General features: G+C 42.3%; 1 protein-coding gene across 2 annotated transcripts in view; it reads left to right on the top strand.

Annotated features, from left to right (window-relative positions):
* The window catches only part of helz (helicase with zinc finger), an 88,490-nt gene extending 71,267 nt beyond the window's left edge, over nucleotides 1–17,223 (top strand). Inside the window, exons 25-33 of one of the 2 annotated variants that reach the window (XM_079500116.1) lie at nucleotides 1,449–1,494; nucleotides 2,905–3,131; nucleotides 3,906–4,107; nucleotides 4,415–4,497; nucleotides 6,369–6,873; nucleotides 8,041–8,314; nucleotides 9,098–9,755; nucleotides 10,542–10,842; nucleotides 12,840–17,223. In XM_079500116.1, the coding sequence (XP_079356242.1) occupies nucleotides 1,449–1,494; nucleotides 2,905–3,131; nucleotides 3,906–4,107; nucleotides 4,415–4,497; nucleotides 6,369–6,873; nucleotides 8,041–8,314; nucleotides 9,098–9,755; nucleotides 10,542–10,842; nucleotides 12,840–13,210 (2,667 nt within the window). In that variant the 3' untranslated portion in view covers nucleotides 13,211–17,223. Of the gene's footprint in view, nucleotides 1–1,448; nucleotides 1,495–2,904; nucleotides 3,132–3,905; nucleotides 4,108–4,414; nucleotides 4,498–6,368; nucleotides 6,874–8,040; nucleotides 8,315–9,097; nucleotides 9,756–10,541; nucleotides 10,843–12,836 lie in introns of both variants that reach the window. The other variant, XM_079500115.1, reaches the window with a different exon arrangement.
* Nucleotides 17,224–19,549: the final 2,326 nt, after the last annotated feature.

The following is a 19,549-nucleotide window of genomic DNA, read 5'->3' as shown; positions in this document are numbered from 1 at the left end:
ATCAATAATACAGCACACGGGACGAGACTCAACCCAAACTCGCAGGTTATCGGGAGAGCCCCTGTGCGTCTTTTCATGTAACAGTCAACAGCTGCTGTACCGTCTGAAAATAATGGGCACTCGCTCATCATATGTCGCGTGTGCTCGTGTGAAAGCGCATTTGCACGTTCTGTGTGTTTCAGTTCTGTGTATGTGTGTTGTGTACACACACCGCCCCTGAGAGAAGCAGATTGCATCCGACAGTGGGGGAGACTAGAGAGAATTCAGATGTTCCAAGCCCCGCCTGGCTTTATTTTACCTTCAGCAGCTCATCTATAACTGAGTAGAGACAGTCCCTCTGGAAATTGTATCTTTCGGCTCGGTTCAGAAGTGCGCTCTTGAATTAGTTTACTCAGTACAGAGGACCTGGGCCACACTGCTGGCAGGTACAAGGCATGTAGCTTTGAGATCTGCCTCAACAGCTCTCGTACAGGGGACTGCCCATAAGTCAGACATCCCGTTAGTCAGACCTGAGTGGCAGGTTAAGACTCACCCGTGCTGCAGGTTAAAAATCACCCATGGCTCCCGACATGCGTGGCGGGTTACAACTAATCTGTGCTGCGGGTTAAAAATCACCGGTGACTTCCTGTGAGGTTAGGTTAGGGATAGTGTTAGTCATGGGTAATTCATCCTATATTATTAGACCAATTGTGTTTTCAAAGGTTCTATAAAAGACAATGACATGGCTTCTCTAGCTTACATTGTGTAGATCTACAGTAGAGAGGCCATAGATCTGTGCTTCTCTTTTGCATCTCTGAGAGTGTAACAAAGGATGCATAAGGGTCCATTTGGTTCCACACACCGAGTTGCAGAGTCGTAAGGCTCATACATAAAAGTGCTCAAAATAACCATTAAAGCTGCTATAAGCAATAATATGTAAAAAATTGTAATGACTTTTTTAATTTTTAATTTTTTGGTATTCGGACAGCCAGCAATGAGTAAAAGGCTCCCAAAAAATGTAGTCTCTGACACATCTAGAGGCCACAATCTGCATTCAAAGATGTTTCTGGAAGCTTTGTCATTGTTTGAAAAAAAACCCGGTCGCAATGACTAACCAATCAGCAAGTAGACAGGCAAATCGACCATTGACAAAGCTTCTAGGAAAATATTTGAATGCAAATTAGATGATGATAAAAAAATATATATATCATTACAATTTTGACACATTATTGCTTATAGTAGCTTTAATGTGACCACATTTTGTATAATAGTGCATCATTACTGTATATGTTGTTACGACCACTGTTGTCCTTATATTTGTGGTGTCATCTCTGCCATCCACTTCAGAACCATTTTAAAACTATATAGTTGGTGCTTGGTGTGAGGAAGGCCCATTTATCCTTTTCTCCCCCCATTTCTTCAATGACTTCATCCTCACAAAGCAACCTTTTCTGTGTTCTGTCTTCCAGGGGAAACATGCAAACCACACAGAGCACTTTCCACCTGAAGGATTTGGTAAGTGTAACTACTGAACTTTACGCATGGCCATCTAAGTGCAGACACAACCAACCTTTGAGGCAGCTTGAATATCATTCAAGTTAAAGGGGAATGGAGGTAGAATAGCACCACAGAAGTGGCCGCGTGTTATATTTTTGTTTAGCAAAATTACATCCGTTTTATGATTTAAACATTTTAAATGCTATAATTAACTAAGAATAATAATGCTACAAAAAGGCGTTAACACAACAGAAGTGAACTGAAGAAAGGACACCCGGCATAAAAGCGGTTGACCGAGATTGACCCACACATGGCCATCGGAGGGGAGATCAGACTGGGAATTAAGAGCATAGTATGACGACAAACGTCCTGTCCCCTCACGTCGTCAAGCAGTGATGTCATGTCACTCTACACCTAAACATGTCTCATATGATGGCAAGACTTTTCCGACACGCTTCACAACCCTCAGAGGTCAGAGCCATCTGCACAGACACACACATTATCTCCACTGCTTGTCAAGCTAAGCCAGTGGCCCAGATGGAGCTGTGAAGACCGAGGGCTGTCGGAGGAATTAAGCCCTACACAGCAACAGCCAGAATTAAGAAGACCTTTTACAGGTCAATTCTTGCACTTGAAGTGTTAAATTGGCCCTATGCATTTCACCATGTGAACACCACTGCAAGCACTATGATGTGAACAAACTACTGCAAGAACTGTGATGATGCACTGAATTGGAAAGAAGAGATGATTTGCACACCAGTGCGCTCAGCTAGAGCTTGCCACATTTTTTTAACTTTAGACGGATCAACAGAGACCATTTGTTTTTGTTTAATATGACCGATAGTGTATCTAAATCTTGGATCAAGGTTGGAGGTAGCACTGTGCTCTGGGTTTGTTCCTATAGTAGCCTTGCCGAGCCATGAGGCCCATAGGGCAGGAGCCTATCTCCTGTTTCTGTAGTGTGAGGCAGCTTGATGTACGGTACAAGTACACCCCCTGGACATGACGCTAGTATGTCACAGGGACTTACCCCCAATCCGACCCTTGATGCTGAGTGTCAAGCAGGGAGGCACTGGGTCCCATTTTTAGAGTCTTTGGTATGACCCGGCTGGGGATTGAACCCCGACCTCCCAGTTTCAGGGCGGACACTCTAACCACAAGGCCACTGAGCTCCTATAATGAACACACTAGCATTATGCTGGTGTTAAAATCTCCTCGCTGCGGTTTGTAACTTATTTTTTTCTTAACGGACTACTTTATAGCTCCACCATGAGGGCAATTTTTTAAAAAATGGTCCAGCGGTGCCTGAGATTAGCTTCTCACGGACGGACAGGGACGGAAACATAATCACCGTCCTGTGGCTGTCCGGCCTGGCGGAGATGCTACTGCATCCTAGCTGAGTCCCTTTCTCTTGCTTTTTATTTGCAGTCCAACCAAACCCAGCAGTGCTGATGGGGAACCCCATCCGGGCTTTCACACCACCGCTTGGAAGCACGACGGCCGCCATGGGCAAGTCACCCAGCCCTGTTCAGAGGATAGATCCTCACACGGGTGCCAGCATCCTCTATGTACCAGCCGTCTATGGAGGCAATATGGTGATGTCTATGCCCCTACCTGTAAGTCAATTACAGAGCAACGTGTCCATGCCCCTACCAGTAAGTAAATTACAGAGGTGTGTGTGTGTGTGTCGCGGTGATATACAATTTGTTTTTATTTATAATATACTGTCTATGTATACACTCTACTAATGCTTTCAATTCAATCATTATATTTTAGCTATTGCTTCCTGTCAATTGGTGTACACAAGACTATGAGAAAATAGGCTGCTGTAAGCATATACTTGAAGCTCATAGACTTCCATTTTACCATAAGTATACTTTAAATTCCTGAGAGAGGGTATAAAGCAGGTGGCAGCATCCACTCCTGTCCCCTGAATAGAACTGCCCTCTTAGTGTTGAAATACTTGTGGCTGTATTATTATTGTCCATAATAGTTGCGCTGTCAAAAGGCTCTGAGATGTGTTGACTTTCATGCAGTGTAACCCCAGTGTAACTCTCTGCAAACCCATTTCTATTTTAAAGCAGCTGTCAATTCTAAGGAAAATTCATGCATATCCCAAGATCATTAATCTTTTAATGCTAGATGCTTGCTCCAGCTGTGTGCTAAAATTGAGTTGGTTGAGTAATTTGAACTCTCTGTGCCTGTAAGACAGTCATTTTTGATTGTCAGACTTCAAATAACATTGTATTCAGTAACTTAAATTGTCTATACATCTCAGAGATGACTCAATGTGCCTCAGAGACGACGCAATGTCAATCCAATTATTTAGCATTTCATTATGATCTGATTCTTAAAATGAGTGCTTTATAATAACAAAGCTAAAATAGAAATAGTGTATACTCAATTCTTATGTTATTTCTTCCTGACAGTTACCATGGCCAGGATATCAGAACCGCTTTGCAATGGATCATATCATGAACCACCAGGCAGCCATGGCGTACAACTTTAATCTGCTGCGGGCCCAGAACAGAGGCTCTCCCATCCCTCACAGTGGGGTGGCCCACCCGTCTACTCTGGGAATGGGTCAACCAAGCCCGGACAAGGAGCTCCACCCAGATCCTGTCAGAAATGGTGCGTCTATCAATTACCTTGACGAATGTCATATCTAAGTAAAAAAAACACCTATTCAAATCATCCTCCTGCCAAGAAAGTGAGGATATATGGATATATTTCCCGGGAGTCCGACATGGCCTATGGAGAAAACGTTTCTCTCACATTGATTGAACCAGTCGGTCGCTCAAGTCAAACAACACGATGGTTAAAATGAAATATTTGAAATATTTGTTAACTAGCTTTGATGTTTTGTTGTGTGTAAATAATGCGGACCGAATTATTTGTTGTTATACTTATAACGTATGTGGTTCTAATTCCCTGCCAGGTAAATTAGATGGGTGTTCAAAGTCGGAGCAGAGTCGTCTGCAGACGCCAGAGAGGAAACCCCCCGACATGAAGGACAAACAGGTCAGTTGTCATATAGGCTGAAAACAGACCACAGGTCAGTTGTTATATAGGCTGAGAACAGACCACATACTAGATGTATTCATATAGGCTGAAAACAGACCACATACTAGATGTATTCAGTAACTATAGGCTGAAAACAGACCACATACTAGATGTATTCAGTAACTATAGGCTGAAAACAGACCACATACTAGATGTATTCAGTAACTATGACTGAAAACAGACCACATACTAGATGTATTCAGTAACTATAGGCTGAAAACAGACCACATACTAGATGTATTCAGTAACTATAGGCTGAAAACAGACCACATACTAGATGTATTCATATAGGCTGAAAACAGACCACATACTAGATGTATTCAGTAACTATAGGCTGAAAACAGACCACATACTAGATGTATTCAGTAACTATAGGCTGAAAACAGACCACATACTAGATGTATTCAGTAACTATATAGGCTGAAAACAGACCACATACTAGATGTATTCAGTAACTATAGGCTGAAAACAGACCACATACTAGATGTATTCAGTAACTATAGGCTGAAAACAGACCACATACTAGATGTATTCAGTAACTATAGGCTGAAAACAGACCACATACTAGATGTATTCAGTAACTATAGGCTGAAAACAGACCACATACTAGATGTATTCAGTAACTATGACTGAAAACAGACCACATACTAGATGTATTCAGTAACTATAGGCTGAAAACAGACCACATACTAGATGTATTCAGTAACTATAGGCTGAAAACAGACCACATACTAGATGTATTCATATAGGCTGAAAACAGACCACATACTAGATGTATTCAGTAACTATAGGCTGAAAACAGACCACATACTAGATGTATTCATATAGGCTGAAAACAGACCACATACTAGATGTATTCAGTAACTATAGGCTGAAAACAGACCACATACTAGATGTATTCAGTAACTATAGGCTGAAAACAGACCACATACTAGATGTATTCAGTAACTATATAGGCTGAAAACAGACCACATACTAGATGTATTCAGTAACTATAGGCTGAAAACAGACCACATACTAGATGTATTCAGTAACTATAGGCTGAAAACAGACCACATACTAGATGTATTCAGTAACTATAGGCTGAAAACAGACCACATACTAGATGTATTCAGTAACTATAGGCTGAAAACAGACCACATACTAGATGTATTCATATAGGCTGAAAACAGACCACATACTAGATGTATTCAGTAACTATAGGCTGAAAACAGACCACATACTAGATGTATTCAGTAACTATAGGCTGAAAACAGACCACATACTAGATGTATTCAGTAACTATATAGGCTGAAAACAGACCACATACTAGATGTATTCAGTAACTATAGGCTGAAAACAGACCACATACTAGATGTATTCAGTAACTATAGGCTGAAAACAGACCACATACTAGATGTATTCAGTAACTATAGGCTGAAAACAGACCACATACTAGATGTATTCAGTAACTATAGGCTGAAAACAGACCACATACTAGATGTATTCATATAGGCTGAAAACAGACCACATACTAGATGTATTCAGTAACTATAGGCTGAAAACAGACCACATACTAGATGTATTCAGTAACTATAGGCTGAAAACAGACCACATACTAGATGTATTCATATAGGCTGAAAACAGACCACATACTAGATGTATTCAGTAACTATAGGCTGAAAACAGACCACATACTAGATGTATTCAGTAACTATGATTGAAAACAGACCACATACTAGATGTATTCAGTAACTATGATTGAAGTGCACAGTTAGTGGATTACTTAATGATAGAGATGCATTCATTTAATTAGTAATGATGTATTAATAATTGTGTTTTAATTCCAGGGAGATATAGACACAGGCCAAAGTCGAGGTCTGGACTCTCAGACAGATGGACTGGGAGGGTTTCCTAACTCACTCCTCCATAGAAAAGACCCCGCAGCAGGCCAAAGACCCCTGAACTACCAGCTGGCACCCCCTAACCCAGCGTTTTCCCCACACCCAGCTGGGGGGAGAGCCTTCCCCCCGCAGTACCCAGTCTCGAGGCTTCCCTACAGGGTCGGCCAGCCCCAGCACCCAGGGATGGCTCAACAAAATCAGCAGCAGCTCAGCCCTGCCTATGCCGGTGGCACTCACAACCCTTCCTTCTTCGGTGGGCACATCCCTCCCCACAGAGGGTGTCCGTCTCCTACGTTGGACGGGCCTGAATCTGGCGGGGCAGAGGAAATGGCTAGCTCCATGCGAGGCCCAATGGGCCACCAGGGAGGCCACCACCCAGGACTGTCGCAGCCCAGCAGGGTCAACAGCTTTGGGGATGAGGGACAGGATGGAAGCGTTGGAGATGGGATGGGTGAGTAGAGGACAGAGCTTAAGATTAAGTTTGTCAAACATTTCACAGGCTTTGGGTCGGGCTCGAGCTGAACATTTATAGGCTACATTTATAATAGCAGCGCAGCCTAGGACACTATGACCCAGGAGCAACTCAAGAGCAGCTGCCGTCAGTGTGCAGCGAGCGAAGCAGACACACACACACACACACACACACACACACACACACACACACACACACACACAGCCTCTGAGACAGTGCTAGAGCTACAGTAGATAAAGTTTCACTTAACAGCCTTTGTTACTCCGACTATGTGGCTTTGCGCGCAGTTAGGGTTAGTAATGAGGCGAGTCGGACCAACCGACTCGCCGTTATAACCGTTGGAATAATGCGCCGCCGGAACAACAAGCTCTCGGGCTGGGCCCAGTTTGTCAAACATCACGGGATTCGGGGGCCGGACTCGGGCTGAACCTTTGTCAGGATGGGTCAGGTCGGGCTCAAATTATTAGGCCTGATTTAAGCTCTAGTAGAGGACCTTGATTTGTGCACAACCCTCTGGGCATATTTGATATTATGGAATATTGTGAACATAATCTCTCTCTCTCTCCCTCTCTCTCTCCCTTGTTTTACATCACCATTACATCAACTAATCAACATGAGTTAGACTTTAATATATTAGTGCCCCTCACTTCACACGGGTGTGATTTCTTTTTTAACTAATTGTTATTGATTTCCAGTTCAAGCAATGTTTTGGCCACAGTGAGATTACTTAATTACCTTTATGGACAATTCAATATAATTTCAACAAATGCCTTAAAGACCAGATTTAAAAGACGCACTGTAACAGTTGTATAATCTAAACCTCTGTGTTCACACTGTAATATTGTGCTTATATTTTGTACTTCTCCTGTAGAAACATCCATAAGGGGACACTTTATTTTATGATTGTGACCAATTGAGGAGAACTTCTCTACTGCGGGGCCTAAATTGGGCTTATATTAAAATGATTTCATGTAATTAGTTTTCCTAAAGAAAACATAAATTGGACCGCAATAGAAAAGACGGGGACAATGACGGCAGTTAGCCAGATTTCCCACCAACAATGTCATGACTCATGACTGCGCAGTGTTTGACTTGGGCCAGCTGAACTACCAGGAACACATCAGAACTGTCTCCTTCTCCTCCCAGACATCCAGGGTTCCCTAGCTCTGGAGGCTCTGAGCCAGCAGCAGCAGCAGCAGCAAGCCGCCAGGCTGGGCCAGTGGGGCGACACGGCGGCAGCGCCTTTCCTCCAGGGCAGCATGGCCTTCCCTCTACCCCAGCAGCTGGCACACCTCACCCAGCCCGGCCTCGCCCGCTTCCCCCCCCAGCTGCTCCGAGCCGGCAACTGGAGGATGAGCTCCAGTGTGGAGGAGGAGGCCGCGGCCGCAGCCACGGCCTCCTCGGGTTTGCCTTTCACCAGGTGGGGTTTAACACTACTAATAACGGAATGCTCACCCAGGTTTCTTTCAAAATATTTTTTGAGTGGTGCAACCACTCCTATAGATGGCTATGTAATGTGTGTGTGTGTGTGTGTGTCTGGGTCTGTCCCTGTGTCCGAGCATGAAAATATATAGCGTTTGTTCACCACCAGGTGTCACTGTTTCACAGCCTAACACACAAACACAGACACACACAGGCCAGGGAGGAGTACAGTACCACTCACTTCAGACGGGTCTGATTTTTGAGTGGTGCAAACCACTCCAACAACCAGCTTTGTCTGTACCCATGTACCCGTATATGCTTCTTCAGACAGAAGTGATTCAACACGTGCGTGCGTGCGTGCGTGCGTACGCAGTTGATGTGTGTACACACACACACAACTGCAATTTAGCAGTGTGATTCCCTAAGGTAGTATAATTAGACAAATCTTGTCTAAATATAACAAATTCAATTACAGAAATCAAATAATTAATTATAAGTAAAATGTAGTTTTAGTTTTTTCCCCTCAGTTGTATAAAGCTTGTTCAATATATACAGTACGATAGTTATTATTGATCAGGAGGTAATACTAAAATGGCTGTGGCTTCACTTATTATGTCGTCAATCCAGAGTTTAATCTAGATCAATTACTGTAAGTGCTTGCATGGCTTTTCCCCCATGTATGAATGAATGGACCATTGTAAGTGCTTTGTGTAAGCACGTAGTGCACAGAAAAGCGCTATAAAAATGCAATCCATTATTATTATTTTCGAACCCCCCCCAGGTACCCAGGCCTCTTGAGGGAGATGCCCCCCCAGGAGCAGCCTGACCCCAGGGAGCCGGCCGAGATGCAGCCCCCACCTCAGTCTCGACTTCTGCAGTACCGCCAGGTCCAGGCCCAGGCTCGCTCCCCAGGCGACCCCTCATCACCATCAACCACCGCCTCCAACCACACTGGCCCCTTCCCCTCGGTTCCGTACTCCCATGATGCCGGTCGAGACCACCTCAACGACACCCTGCTTAGCAACCCCGCTCTCCAGCAGCAGCCGCAGCAGCACCACCCTGGGAACCCGCTCTATAATCCCAATGCCTACCCACACCAGCCACCGGCCCACTCCACTAGCCCTCCTCCCTCCCAGGTCAAGTACCTCCTCCAGGAGGCCCAGTGGTCCCACGGCGGAGCTGCCTCTGTGGCCCCGCTGCAGCAGAACCACATGATGGGGAACCAGGGCCAGGGCTTCCCCTATGGGCTGCCGGTCATGGCTCACCCCAGCAGGCAGGAGCAGGTCCACCTGATGCAGCTCCACCATCAGCACCAGCAGCAACAGCAGCAACAACAACAGCAGCAGCAGCAACAACAGAGTCAAAGCTCAGGCCAGGAGTCATACCACCCTTTGTCCCCCAGAGCAGCTGCAGCCACTGCCCTGCACAATGTAGATGAGGTAACGGCTCACTGTTCATATTCATATTTAGAGCATTGGCTCACAAACATTTCAGCTCGAGATTTGATTTGTTTTCCCTGGGACCCAAACTTACAAAAATACCACCTAAGCCTTATTTATTAGTGGTCACAACGTGTCTCATTCGTGATGCATTGTGAGCTTGTAGATCTGCTTATTTTTTTGTTAACTGTATAAAATGTATGAAATTTTGATTTTATTCTTGCGGTTTTATTTTGATTGTATTAAACAAAAAAGGGATGTTTAGTTACTCACGTCCCATACAAATGTGTTAAGTTTGGGAATCACTGGTTTAGAGAGGTGCCAAAATATCCCATTATTAAAAACAAACATTGGTTAGGCCAGTTTGTTTTACTGAATGACTTGTAGCTAGTTTTGATTTCATAGCTCCTGTAGTTTCGTCTTTCCAGTCAAGTGCAAACCCTTTCCACCCACTTACACACACTTTTGATGCTGATGAATGATGACAGATTTTGGAACCATTGACACCTTTCACTTCACATGCGTTATCACATCTCGAAACCCTGTGTTGAAGGTCGCTTTGCACCTGTCTGACTTGAGAACCAGAGAACTAGAGGGTTCAATTATGCATCTGTTACACAACTACCTTGGATGGATGAATTATTTCTATACCTGCACAGATGTTTTAATGTTTTTCTATGTTTTGTAAATTGTTTGTTTCCTTTAGAACACCAATTGGTTTTCATAGTACCGGTCTATGATTCTTTCTTTACCTGTATCTGTCTCCGTCTGTCCTTACCTGTGCAGTATGAACCCCGGGGTCCGGGCCGGCCCCTATATCAGCGTCGCATCTCTTCCAGCTACCCAGACGACTCATCCGCCGCCACCGGCCACACTGTCCTGTCTCAGCAGCCCCAGCCCTGCCCATCGGACCCACAGGAGCACAGCCACCCCCATCCCCATCCCCACGCACAACATCCTCACGCTCACGCACCCTATGGCTACCCCCCGCCAGAGCTCTGGCCCAGCAACGGAGGAGGCCCCGGTCCGTTCCAGAACATTCCATGCAACGGAGCTGGCACACTCGGTCAGCATCGGGACATCTTAGGTGGGTTTTCAGCAGTCAGTAGGTCCAGGGACCCCCAGGGGTCTTTGAAAGGGTTCCAAGGGGTTCCCAGCACAATTAGTTAACCACTTAGACAAATCCTCTATTCTTAGTAAAATGGACTCGAGTTAGAACTGTCCTTGGGCCTATCCCTATGGTTGAGCTACTGAACTTGTAGATTAGATATATTTGGTGAATGTCTAATTGTACAATTGGGGGGTTTCATGATTCTGAATCCATTGCAAGCATTAGTTTTGCACAAAAAACACTTTGCCTAAAAATGCCCATCATCATAAATGTGATGAGGTCAGCACATTTGGGCACATTTGGGCAAGTGGCTATGGCCGAATTTAGCCCAAGGAGTATTTTTGTGCAAAATGAATGCTTGGAATGGATTCAGCATCATGAGAACCCCCTAGTTTGACATGTCACATGCTACTTAAAGCATAATTATTTTTTGGGAATTTTGCCTTATATAGGTTGTTAATGGTACTCCAACTTTCAGCAGCTGTCGCAAAGTTTCCCAAGGGAGTTGAGTTGGAACAAATGTATATGTGATAGACATCTTTATGAACAAATTTGTGAAGAAAGCTAGTGGTAAGCATTTATTTTGCAGATTTGCCACATATTTCGTAAATTTTCTCTTACTATTATTTGTGTAAGTGTAGTTGCTTATTTACTTGTTTCACTCTCAGAATCTGGCAAGCTTCTCACTATGGGCGAGTTCGGAAATACCGCACCGGAGCGCACTCGCCTATTGGTTTGCATTGCTCAGTGCGCTATTTCCAAAGTCCGAACACACCCCAAAACAAACACAAAGATAGCATTATTTTTGCTAGTCTTGCTTTGGAGTTGATTGGTATTTTAGAGAGAGAGAGAGAGAGATCGAGATCGATCTAGTTCACACTACACCAGTAGTCAGCCCTGAAACATGACGAGCAGACTAGAAGTCCACTCTACAGTGGAGTAATTTACCCCCCCTCATCACTACAACATGGATAGGGTCGCAACCGACCGGACATTCGGTTCTTCATCAATGGGTTCCGACTAAGCATGCAACGATACACTCAACTCACGATATGATACGTATCACGATATGAGGTTCACGATACGATTTTTCAACAATTATTTTCCCCCAAGCTTTTTTCACAATTTGAATGTAGCATTACTTTTCATGTAAAATTAATGTTTTTTTTAAATCTATTTTTATTTTTAATAAATCGATACATATCGTCAGGATATAATATCGATATACGATATATCGTTACATGCCTAGTTCTGACGCGTCGATAAGGCGATATGGATGGCAAGCGACGGTAGCTTCTCGTCGGGAGTCTCCTGCCGACAAGCTCGCACCGTTTTCAAACTGGCCGACAGCCGACCGTCTGTGCAGTGTGGAGGTAGCTTAAGACAAAATCTGCTGAAAAAACACTGCTGGGTGCCTTTTTTAGAAGCTTTTGTTATCGGTTCATGGCGTTTACTGTGATAACGGAATCTGACAAGTCCACAAGGTGACCAATGATTTGTGTGAGAATACTACTCTACTGTGATGAGTCGGATAACCGTCAGTACGTGCGAAAACACTGGCCTGTCTTTGTTATTATTTTGCACAGCTGATGAAGAAGCAAATTACGTTTGATTACTTGCTGACGGCTCTGCCATTTTGTTTGTCATTAAAAAACAATATTTTCAATTATGCCAGGTACAACGCATGTATTGAAAATTTGTTATAAGTTGTGTTTTTTAAAGCAAACATTTTTAACTCAAATCTTTGCGTCTGGGGGTCCCTGGCACACATATTTTGAGATGGGAGTTCCACTGCCAAATATGTATAATTTGGTCCTTGACATGGAAGAAGTTTGAGCACCACTGATATGTTGTGTTTTTCATTTGTAGAATCTGCCTCAGGTCTTAATGAGTTAACTAAATCAGACATTGTTTGATTGTAGTTCTGCCTTTTCTCTTTTCCATGTCTCCACTCTATCCCCTGCATCCAGCAGCTTCTTCCAAGGCTCTCCGTCAGGCAGAGGAACAGATGAAGGCAGAGGCGGCGGCGGCGGCAGCAGCGACAGCCCAGACACCACACCCCCACTCGCTTAACTCCCTTCAGCATCTCGGACAGTTCCCCCCCCTCATGTCCAATAGCAAGCAGCAGCAACAGCAGCAGGCCCCCACAGAGCCCAGTTCAGGCCCTCAGAGTCTGAGCAAGCCACCCACCATGTCCTACGCCAGCGCCCTCCGCGCGCCCCCCAAACCCCGTGCCGTTCGCCCCGAACAGGTGAAGAAGAATAGCGACCCGCTCTCCCTCTTACAGGAGCTGAGTATAGGAAGTTCAAATGGTAGCAATGGGTACTACTCCTATTTTAAGTGAGTCTCACCCCTCCCCCCTACGATATTATTATCCCAAATAGAAGTAATAAAATGTTGACAAAAATAGCAAAACTTTTACAAAAAGGCATAAAAAAACAGGAAAAAAAAGAAAATACCAAAAAAAAGATGGTGCAAAGTGCTTTTACAAATTGTTTCTATCTGTAGTTTTTGTTTCCCCACTTTTTTTGTTTTATCTTTTTATTTGTAATAGTCAAATATTTCTTCTGTTTCACATATCTGTGGAAAAAAAATACAAAAAAAATAAAAATAAACATTAAGTATATATAATGAATGCATTACTGGTATATATATACATACTCATTATGTATATATGAATATATACTTATATTATGTACACTTGTATATGTACATAATGCTAAAAAAAAAGAAAAGAAAAAAACTAAAAAAAAAAACTAAAATAAAAAAAAAGTTAAAAAAAACTAAACTAAAAAAAAAAAAAAACACAGCATCCGGTTGGCCACTTAACTGCTTGCCTATTCCCCCTGATGAAGTTGGTTATGTTGGATACATTTGTACTACAGTTTAAGGTATTTCATTTCATGTTGGTTTGTCTTTCTCAGTTTTGAGTGGACTTTATTTCTTGATTTTCATACTACTGTTGTGGTAATGGCAAAAGCTAAGTGGCCAACCGATACAGAAACTATATGGAACATTGTATAGAAGTAGATTTTTTTTTCCTTTAATCTGTACATATAAAGAAAATAAATGACTGAATTGTATGCCACAGACATTTACCTAAATTTCCTAGCATTTTCATTAGAATTCATTTTCCTTTCATTCACTCTCCGATTGTTTATCTGTAGACATCCTACGTATGGCAATGACCTGTGACAAGTTTTATCGATTAAACATTACGACGTGATTTCTACTTTGAGTCGACAACAAAATCCTACAGGTGTCGAAACATGACTTAAATTTAACGAATACAAATGTTGTTTGCACGTTGCTCTTTCCTTTCCTTGACCTGAAAATGACACGGCCGATATCCACGCCACGGTAGCAAGTGATATTCTTCACTTCATTTCCACCATTGAAAAGGGATTTTTCTTTTCTTTTTTTTTCAAGGAATGGGTGAAACTTTAGCAGGGATCTGTTATTAAGATGGCAGTAGGACATATCACTCTGAATTGTGAAGGTAGCACTTCATGGGGGATCTTTTGTTGATAAAAGTAATAATGTAACAAAAATATTCACTGGTGAAGGTGTCTTTACAATATCTGCTGGTGAGGTTTCTTAATTGGACGGTTGGAGGTTTATTAATTGGATTAAATGGATGGGTTGTGTGTGTGACGGGGACTGCATAGAAAAAATAATTTGAATCGGAGAGTAGAGAGTGTTAACACTGTCAACATGATCGTGCCAATTTTAGGCATGTCATTCTAGGCAAATTCTTTTAAAATAGCAAATCACAACACGTCCCATCACAAGCTTTTTGCGCCATGCGGCACCATCGTACGATGAAAAAATTGCTAATTCGGTTAAATTAAAACTCTTGGTTTTTGATAGGCTGCCATGTTGCATCGTTTCGAGGGATGGCGGAAGTGAAAGGAAGTGTGCTGAGGTCTGAAGTGTGTCATGATGGAGAGTAAAAATTCTGAGGAAGCAAGGTGAAGGTGCCGTTTTGTCTTTGATGGTTTTTTATAGTAGTCAATGTAGTCGTTGATGTCACATGTTCCACAAATTAAATTACACATATTCGGTTTGATCTGAAAGTCCTAACAAGGATTAGGAAATATATATATATATATATATATATATATATATATATAATGAGAGAGAGAACTTGAAAGTAACCCATTTATTATCTCTGTATTTGATCACTTTCTCTGTCTGGTATTCATTGTACAGTTGCAATGTGTGTGAATGGGTGAATGTAATGCATATTGTCAAGCGCTTAGGAGAAATGCACCATTTATCAAAACAGTCCAATGCCCCAAATTCACATTCTCTCTCTCCATGCCATGTGTTCATTTCCTAGTATTTCCTAGTACTGGGTAACCATATTGACATTCTGGTTTGCATATCAACCAGACATGCTTGTTATTGGTAAATTAAATCAACTTTTTATTTTTCTTCAATTATGGAATTTATTTTATCCATGCATGAACTTCATCTTGATGTTGTACCACCAGAGAAGATCCTTGAGGATCAGGGATTAGTGCAGAACAGCTCCCTAGATATAAATCAAGTAATGGAATCGAAATGTACCTGTTGAATTTAATTTTACCCCTTAAACCCCAGCATCTGAATTCTGGGAAAACGTTCTCACAGAACTTGCAAATCAGATATTTTCAGCGAAGATACTTAATTTAGAGTGAAAACAGAAAAGAGACTAGTATCCCTGAGGGACAACTAGACCAACCAACTTTGGGGTCCAATTCGTCTCACAGCTTCCCCCATTTGAGAATTATAGTTTTATTGTCCCAGTTGTGATAATGGTAATCAGAACATCTAGCTATTTCATGCTCACAAGCCAGGCATTTCTAGAAATGCCATCAGAAAGCTAATATTTCATAGCTGGTAACTTCACTTACTCTTAGGTGTGTTTTGAACAATCAACAATAACAGAAGCTATTTTTTATTTTATTTTATTTTAAGTTTTCTCATTGTGGAAATATAAAGGTCCAGATTAAAAAAAGTTATTTTCTTTTCTTTTCTTTTTTCTTTCTTTTTTTGTCTTTTTGACTTCAGTGAACAACACATACTTGTAAATATGCATTTTCTAGGTATTTACAAACAACATTTTGGGAGAACCTCGATTTTGTAGAAGCTGTTCCAAGAAGAGGTATATGCCCTTTTTAATTATGCAAATTCACAAAAGGAAAAAAAAAAAAGAAAAATCTAGAAATGGACAACATGGACCCAGTTGGCAGTTGCAACATCTTGTAACTTTTTAGATTCATTTTGTAAGGTGGTTTCTGGCTGATTTGACAAAGAGGAGAATTTATGTTGCAGCTATGTTTGAAATGTCTCATTTTACTGTAGAATACACATTTTAAGATTATGTTGCCGGATTTCTTTTTTTTTTTTAATCACAGCTTCACTGCAAAAAAATAAAGAAAAAAATAATTTAAGTTCACTGGTGCTTTGTGGTTCGACAATGGGTTTTTTTTTGTGAAGACTATTTTCATTCTGTGCATGTTAAAACGACCTGGCTGGTTTTTATTCCTGTTTTTATCAAATGGTTTGTATTGATTTGTGGAAAAAATGGATAACAATAATCATACTTTTGTTCACCCTACAGAGTCAATTTTTTTGATGTGTACAATGACTTGTGATATTATGAACAAAACTTATAATATTTTACTAACATGTCAATAAATTATGTAATGTCATGTATTTTCCCCTCTTGCAATTATTTAGCAGGGCTGAAGCTAAGGTTGCTCCCTAAGTGTGTGTAGCATATTTCCTGAGCTTTAAATCTCTTTGGCAAAGAGTGGTGTCTCAAACACATTACTTGTTGACTTATCTAAATTGTGCAATAAAAAAATCTTCCCAGCTTGTTCAGCTTTTAGAGAACTTTCTTTTTGAAAGAGAACTCCATTTGGCGACTGGCGCGGCACACACGCACGCCATCTCTTTCTCCAAATGATGGGCTTTGTTTCTTAGTATTTGTTCTTGAGACATCTAATTTGTCAGGACTCTTTATTTCTTGCTATTTTAAGTTAAATGGCACATCCGAAAGGGAGCAACCTTTTGCCCAGTCAGTAGAGAGCACTGTGTTCAGCCTTCTGTAAACTCCGCATCTCTTCTATTTGCTGGTTTGCTCTCCCTCTCTTCTGTTCTCCCCTTCACTGCAGTGAATCAATGGCACACCTGTCATCCTGTCTCCAGTCCCATTGGTTCCTCACTTGTGGGTACAAAATAATGAATTTTATGTTTCACACTTCAATTGGTGGTGGTTATAATAAAGGAAATAGACTGTGTTTCAAAAGTTTCTTTTTTTTCTTTTTTTTTCTTTTGTTTCTCTATTAAAGTGTTTTTATGGAAATTGCTGTGATTCTGAGTTTTTATTCCTCAACAGTATCTGCATTTGAGCCAATGTGTTCAGGACCATTGACCCCTCTATCACACGGAATGTTTTTTTGTGTCCAAAAAATAGTTCCATGTGACAGAGGGGTCAAAGTTGAACAAAAGTTGCGCTAATATTTTAGAAATGGGTCAACAATACAAATGACGTTAGTTTTGTGAATTAATTTACTTTAATGTGTGACCCCAGTGCCCCCCACAAAATGACTTAATACTTAATATTTCACCAAAACCAGAGCAGAACTCCCACCGCGGGACTTGGGCAATCAATTAATACAGTTGCAACCACTATATAACATAAGCTGTATTTCATACAGCTTATGTTCAAAAATTGTGAACTATCCCTTTACACCATCCAGATTTGACTGTCTACATACAGGTTCGTAGTTTGAGTGCGTGGAGAATCAGACCATTGATTGAGCCTATCTTGTGTTTTTGTTAGCTTGCTAACATGCAAAACATGTATGGTTTACTCTACTCCAAAGAAATGAGCTGGTGCCTGCCTGTTCAAGAAGTTTGAGTCGGTGTAAATGATGTGGACAATAATTCTCATGTCCGACTCCTTCATACACCACAGGGTATGAGGAGGACACCCGTAGAACTTTTTGAAATGTGCGTGCTTCCCTGCGAGGACATCCACCTTCTCAGGCTCGTACCTGGTTCTTGGTTTAACTCCATCCCTAAACCATGCGTTTCAATCCTCTCACCTCATTCTATTTCAAATGAGCTCTATGCATATTGCATACACACCATTTCGGAAAGAACTTGGGCCAGTTGCCCACTTCCCTACTTCCTTCACAGTTAAGGGGTTCCAATTGGCCCTGTAAAAAGGCTGTAACTCTGACAGTGTCATTTGTACGTGCATGTACTCAGAGTTATGGGGGTCCTTGAAATTAAAAAGTTTGCGAACCACTATATGGACTATCATTGGAAATACCTGTGAAGGAAGCATAGAGTCCTGATATTGCCCAGGTAGTTTTGGGAACCAAAAGGCTCTGTCCAAGGAGCGGCAACACCAATAAGTCTTAAATGCATTAGCCCTGAAACATGACTATCATAATCATGACAGTCATGACGCAACTGAAGCCAGTTTTACGCGATCGCTACATTTACACTGAAAACGTGTACATAAACATTCAGATTTCAAATATAAAGTACTCATCACGGGTGTTAGGAATTTCCTGGGACAGCGATTAGCATTGCTGCATTCCGCGTTGTTTAATAAAAAGCATTGTTATCCGAGCGCCCCGGCTCCTTTTCGGAAAACTCAAAATTTCTAACACCCATGGCCCACGTGGTGAGTACTTTATATTTGAAATCGGAATGTTTATGTACACGTTTTCAGTGTAAATGTAGCGATCGTGTTAAACAGGCGAAAGTTAAGCCATGACGCTCGTGAAGTACAAGCGTCATGTGAACCATGGCTAAAATGCATTCTCAGGGGACTGTTGCCAGGGGAGAATAGAACCATATAATGATAATCCTTTTTTTGAGTGGTGCAAACCACTCCAACAACTGGCTTTGTACCCGTGTACCCGTGTTTGTTCATACCAAAAAAACAAGCATGGTTGCTATGGTCACTGACATTACGTCAGACCACAGCTGATCACCTTGCATATAAGACCTTGCACCACTCAGTTCACACGGGTGTGATTTTTGTAATTTTGAAATAGTCTGGTGACCCCTGGAGAGGAGGGTGACAACCGGAATGTAGACGGCACCCGGGAGCATGGGTTGGCGTCCCAGCCTGTGTCTTCCATGAGGAGGAAGCCCAACAAACCCTTGGTGAGGCCTTTCGGAGGGCCATTCGAGCCGCAAGCGGAGCCTGCAGCACTACCATTGCCCAGGTGGAGCCTGCGGAACCATTGTGGCTCGAGAATGAAGTGTCTGGTGCTGGGAGTCTGGTGCAACGCACAGGTCCTGGACCTGGTGAGAGCAGGAGTGGACCTGGTGAGACATAGGAGGGGCCCGGACAGGAGTCAACTCACAGAGCCTATAGTCCTCCACACGCCAGATTGGTCTACCTCCCAGTCCCGGCAGAGTAGTTCCGGAGCGATGGATTGTGTGGCCCTGGTCTTTCCCTAGTGGGACTGATCGAGGGTAGCTACTACGGGACTTGATCACCCCAGCTGGGTCACCTGAGTGAGGGGTATGATGTTGCGAGACCCAGAACCCCTATGACCATTTTATTTAATTTTATAATCTAATTATGTGCTGAATTCATTATCACACAGCAGGGATTAACGCTGTTTGGCTACAATGGCCACACATCTTTAACAATACTTTGAAG

The sequence above is a fragment of the Electrona antarctica genome (assembly GCF_951216825.1).
Source record: "Electrona antarctica genome assembly, chromosome: 4".
Lineage (NCBI taxonomy): Eukaryota > Metazoa > Chordata > Actinopteri > Myctophiformes > Myctophidae > Electrona > Electrona antarctica.
Note: the sequence above shows the minus strand (reverse complement) of the source record. Positions and strands in the feature narration are given on the sequence as shown.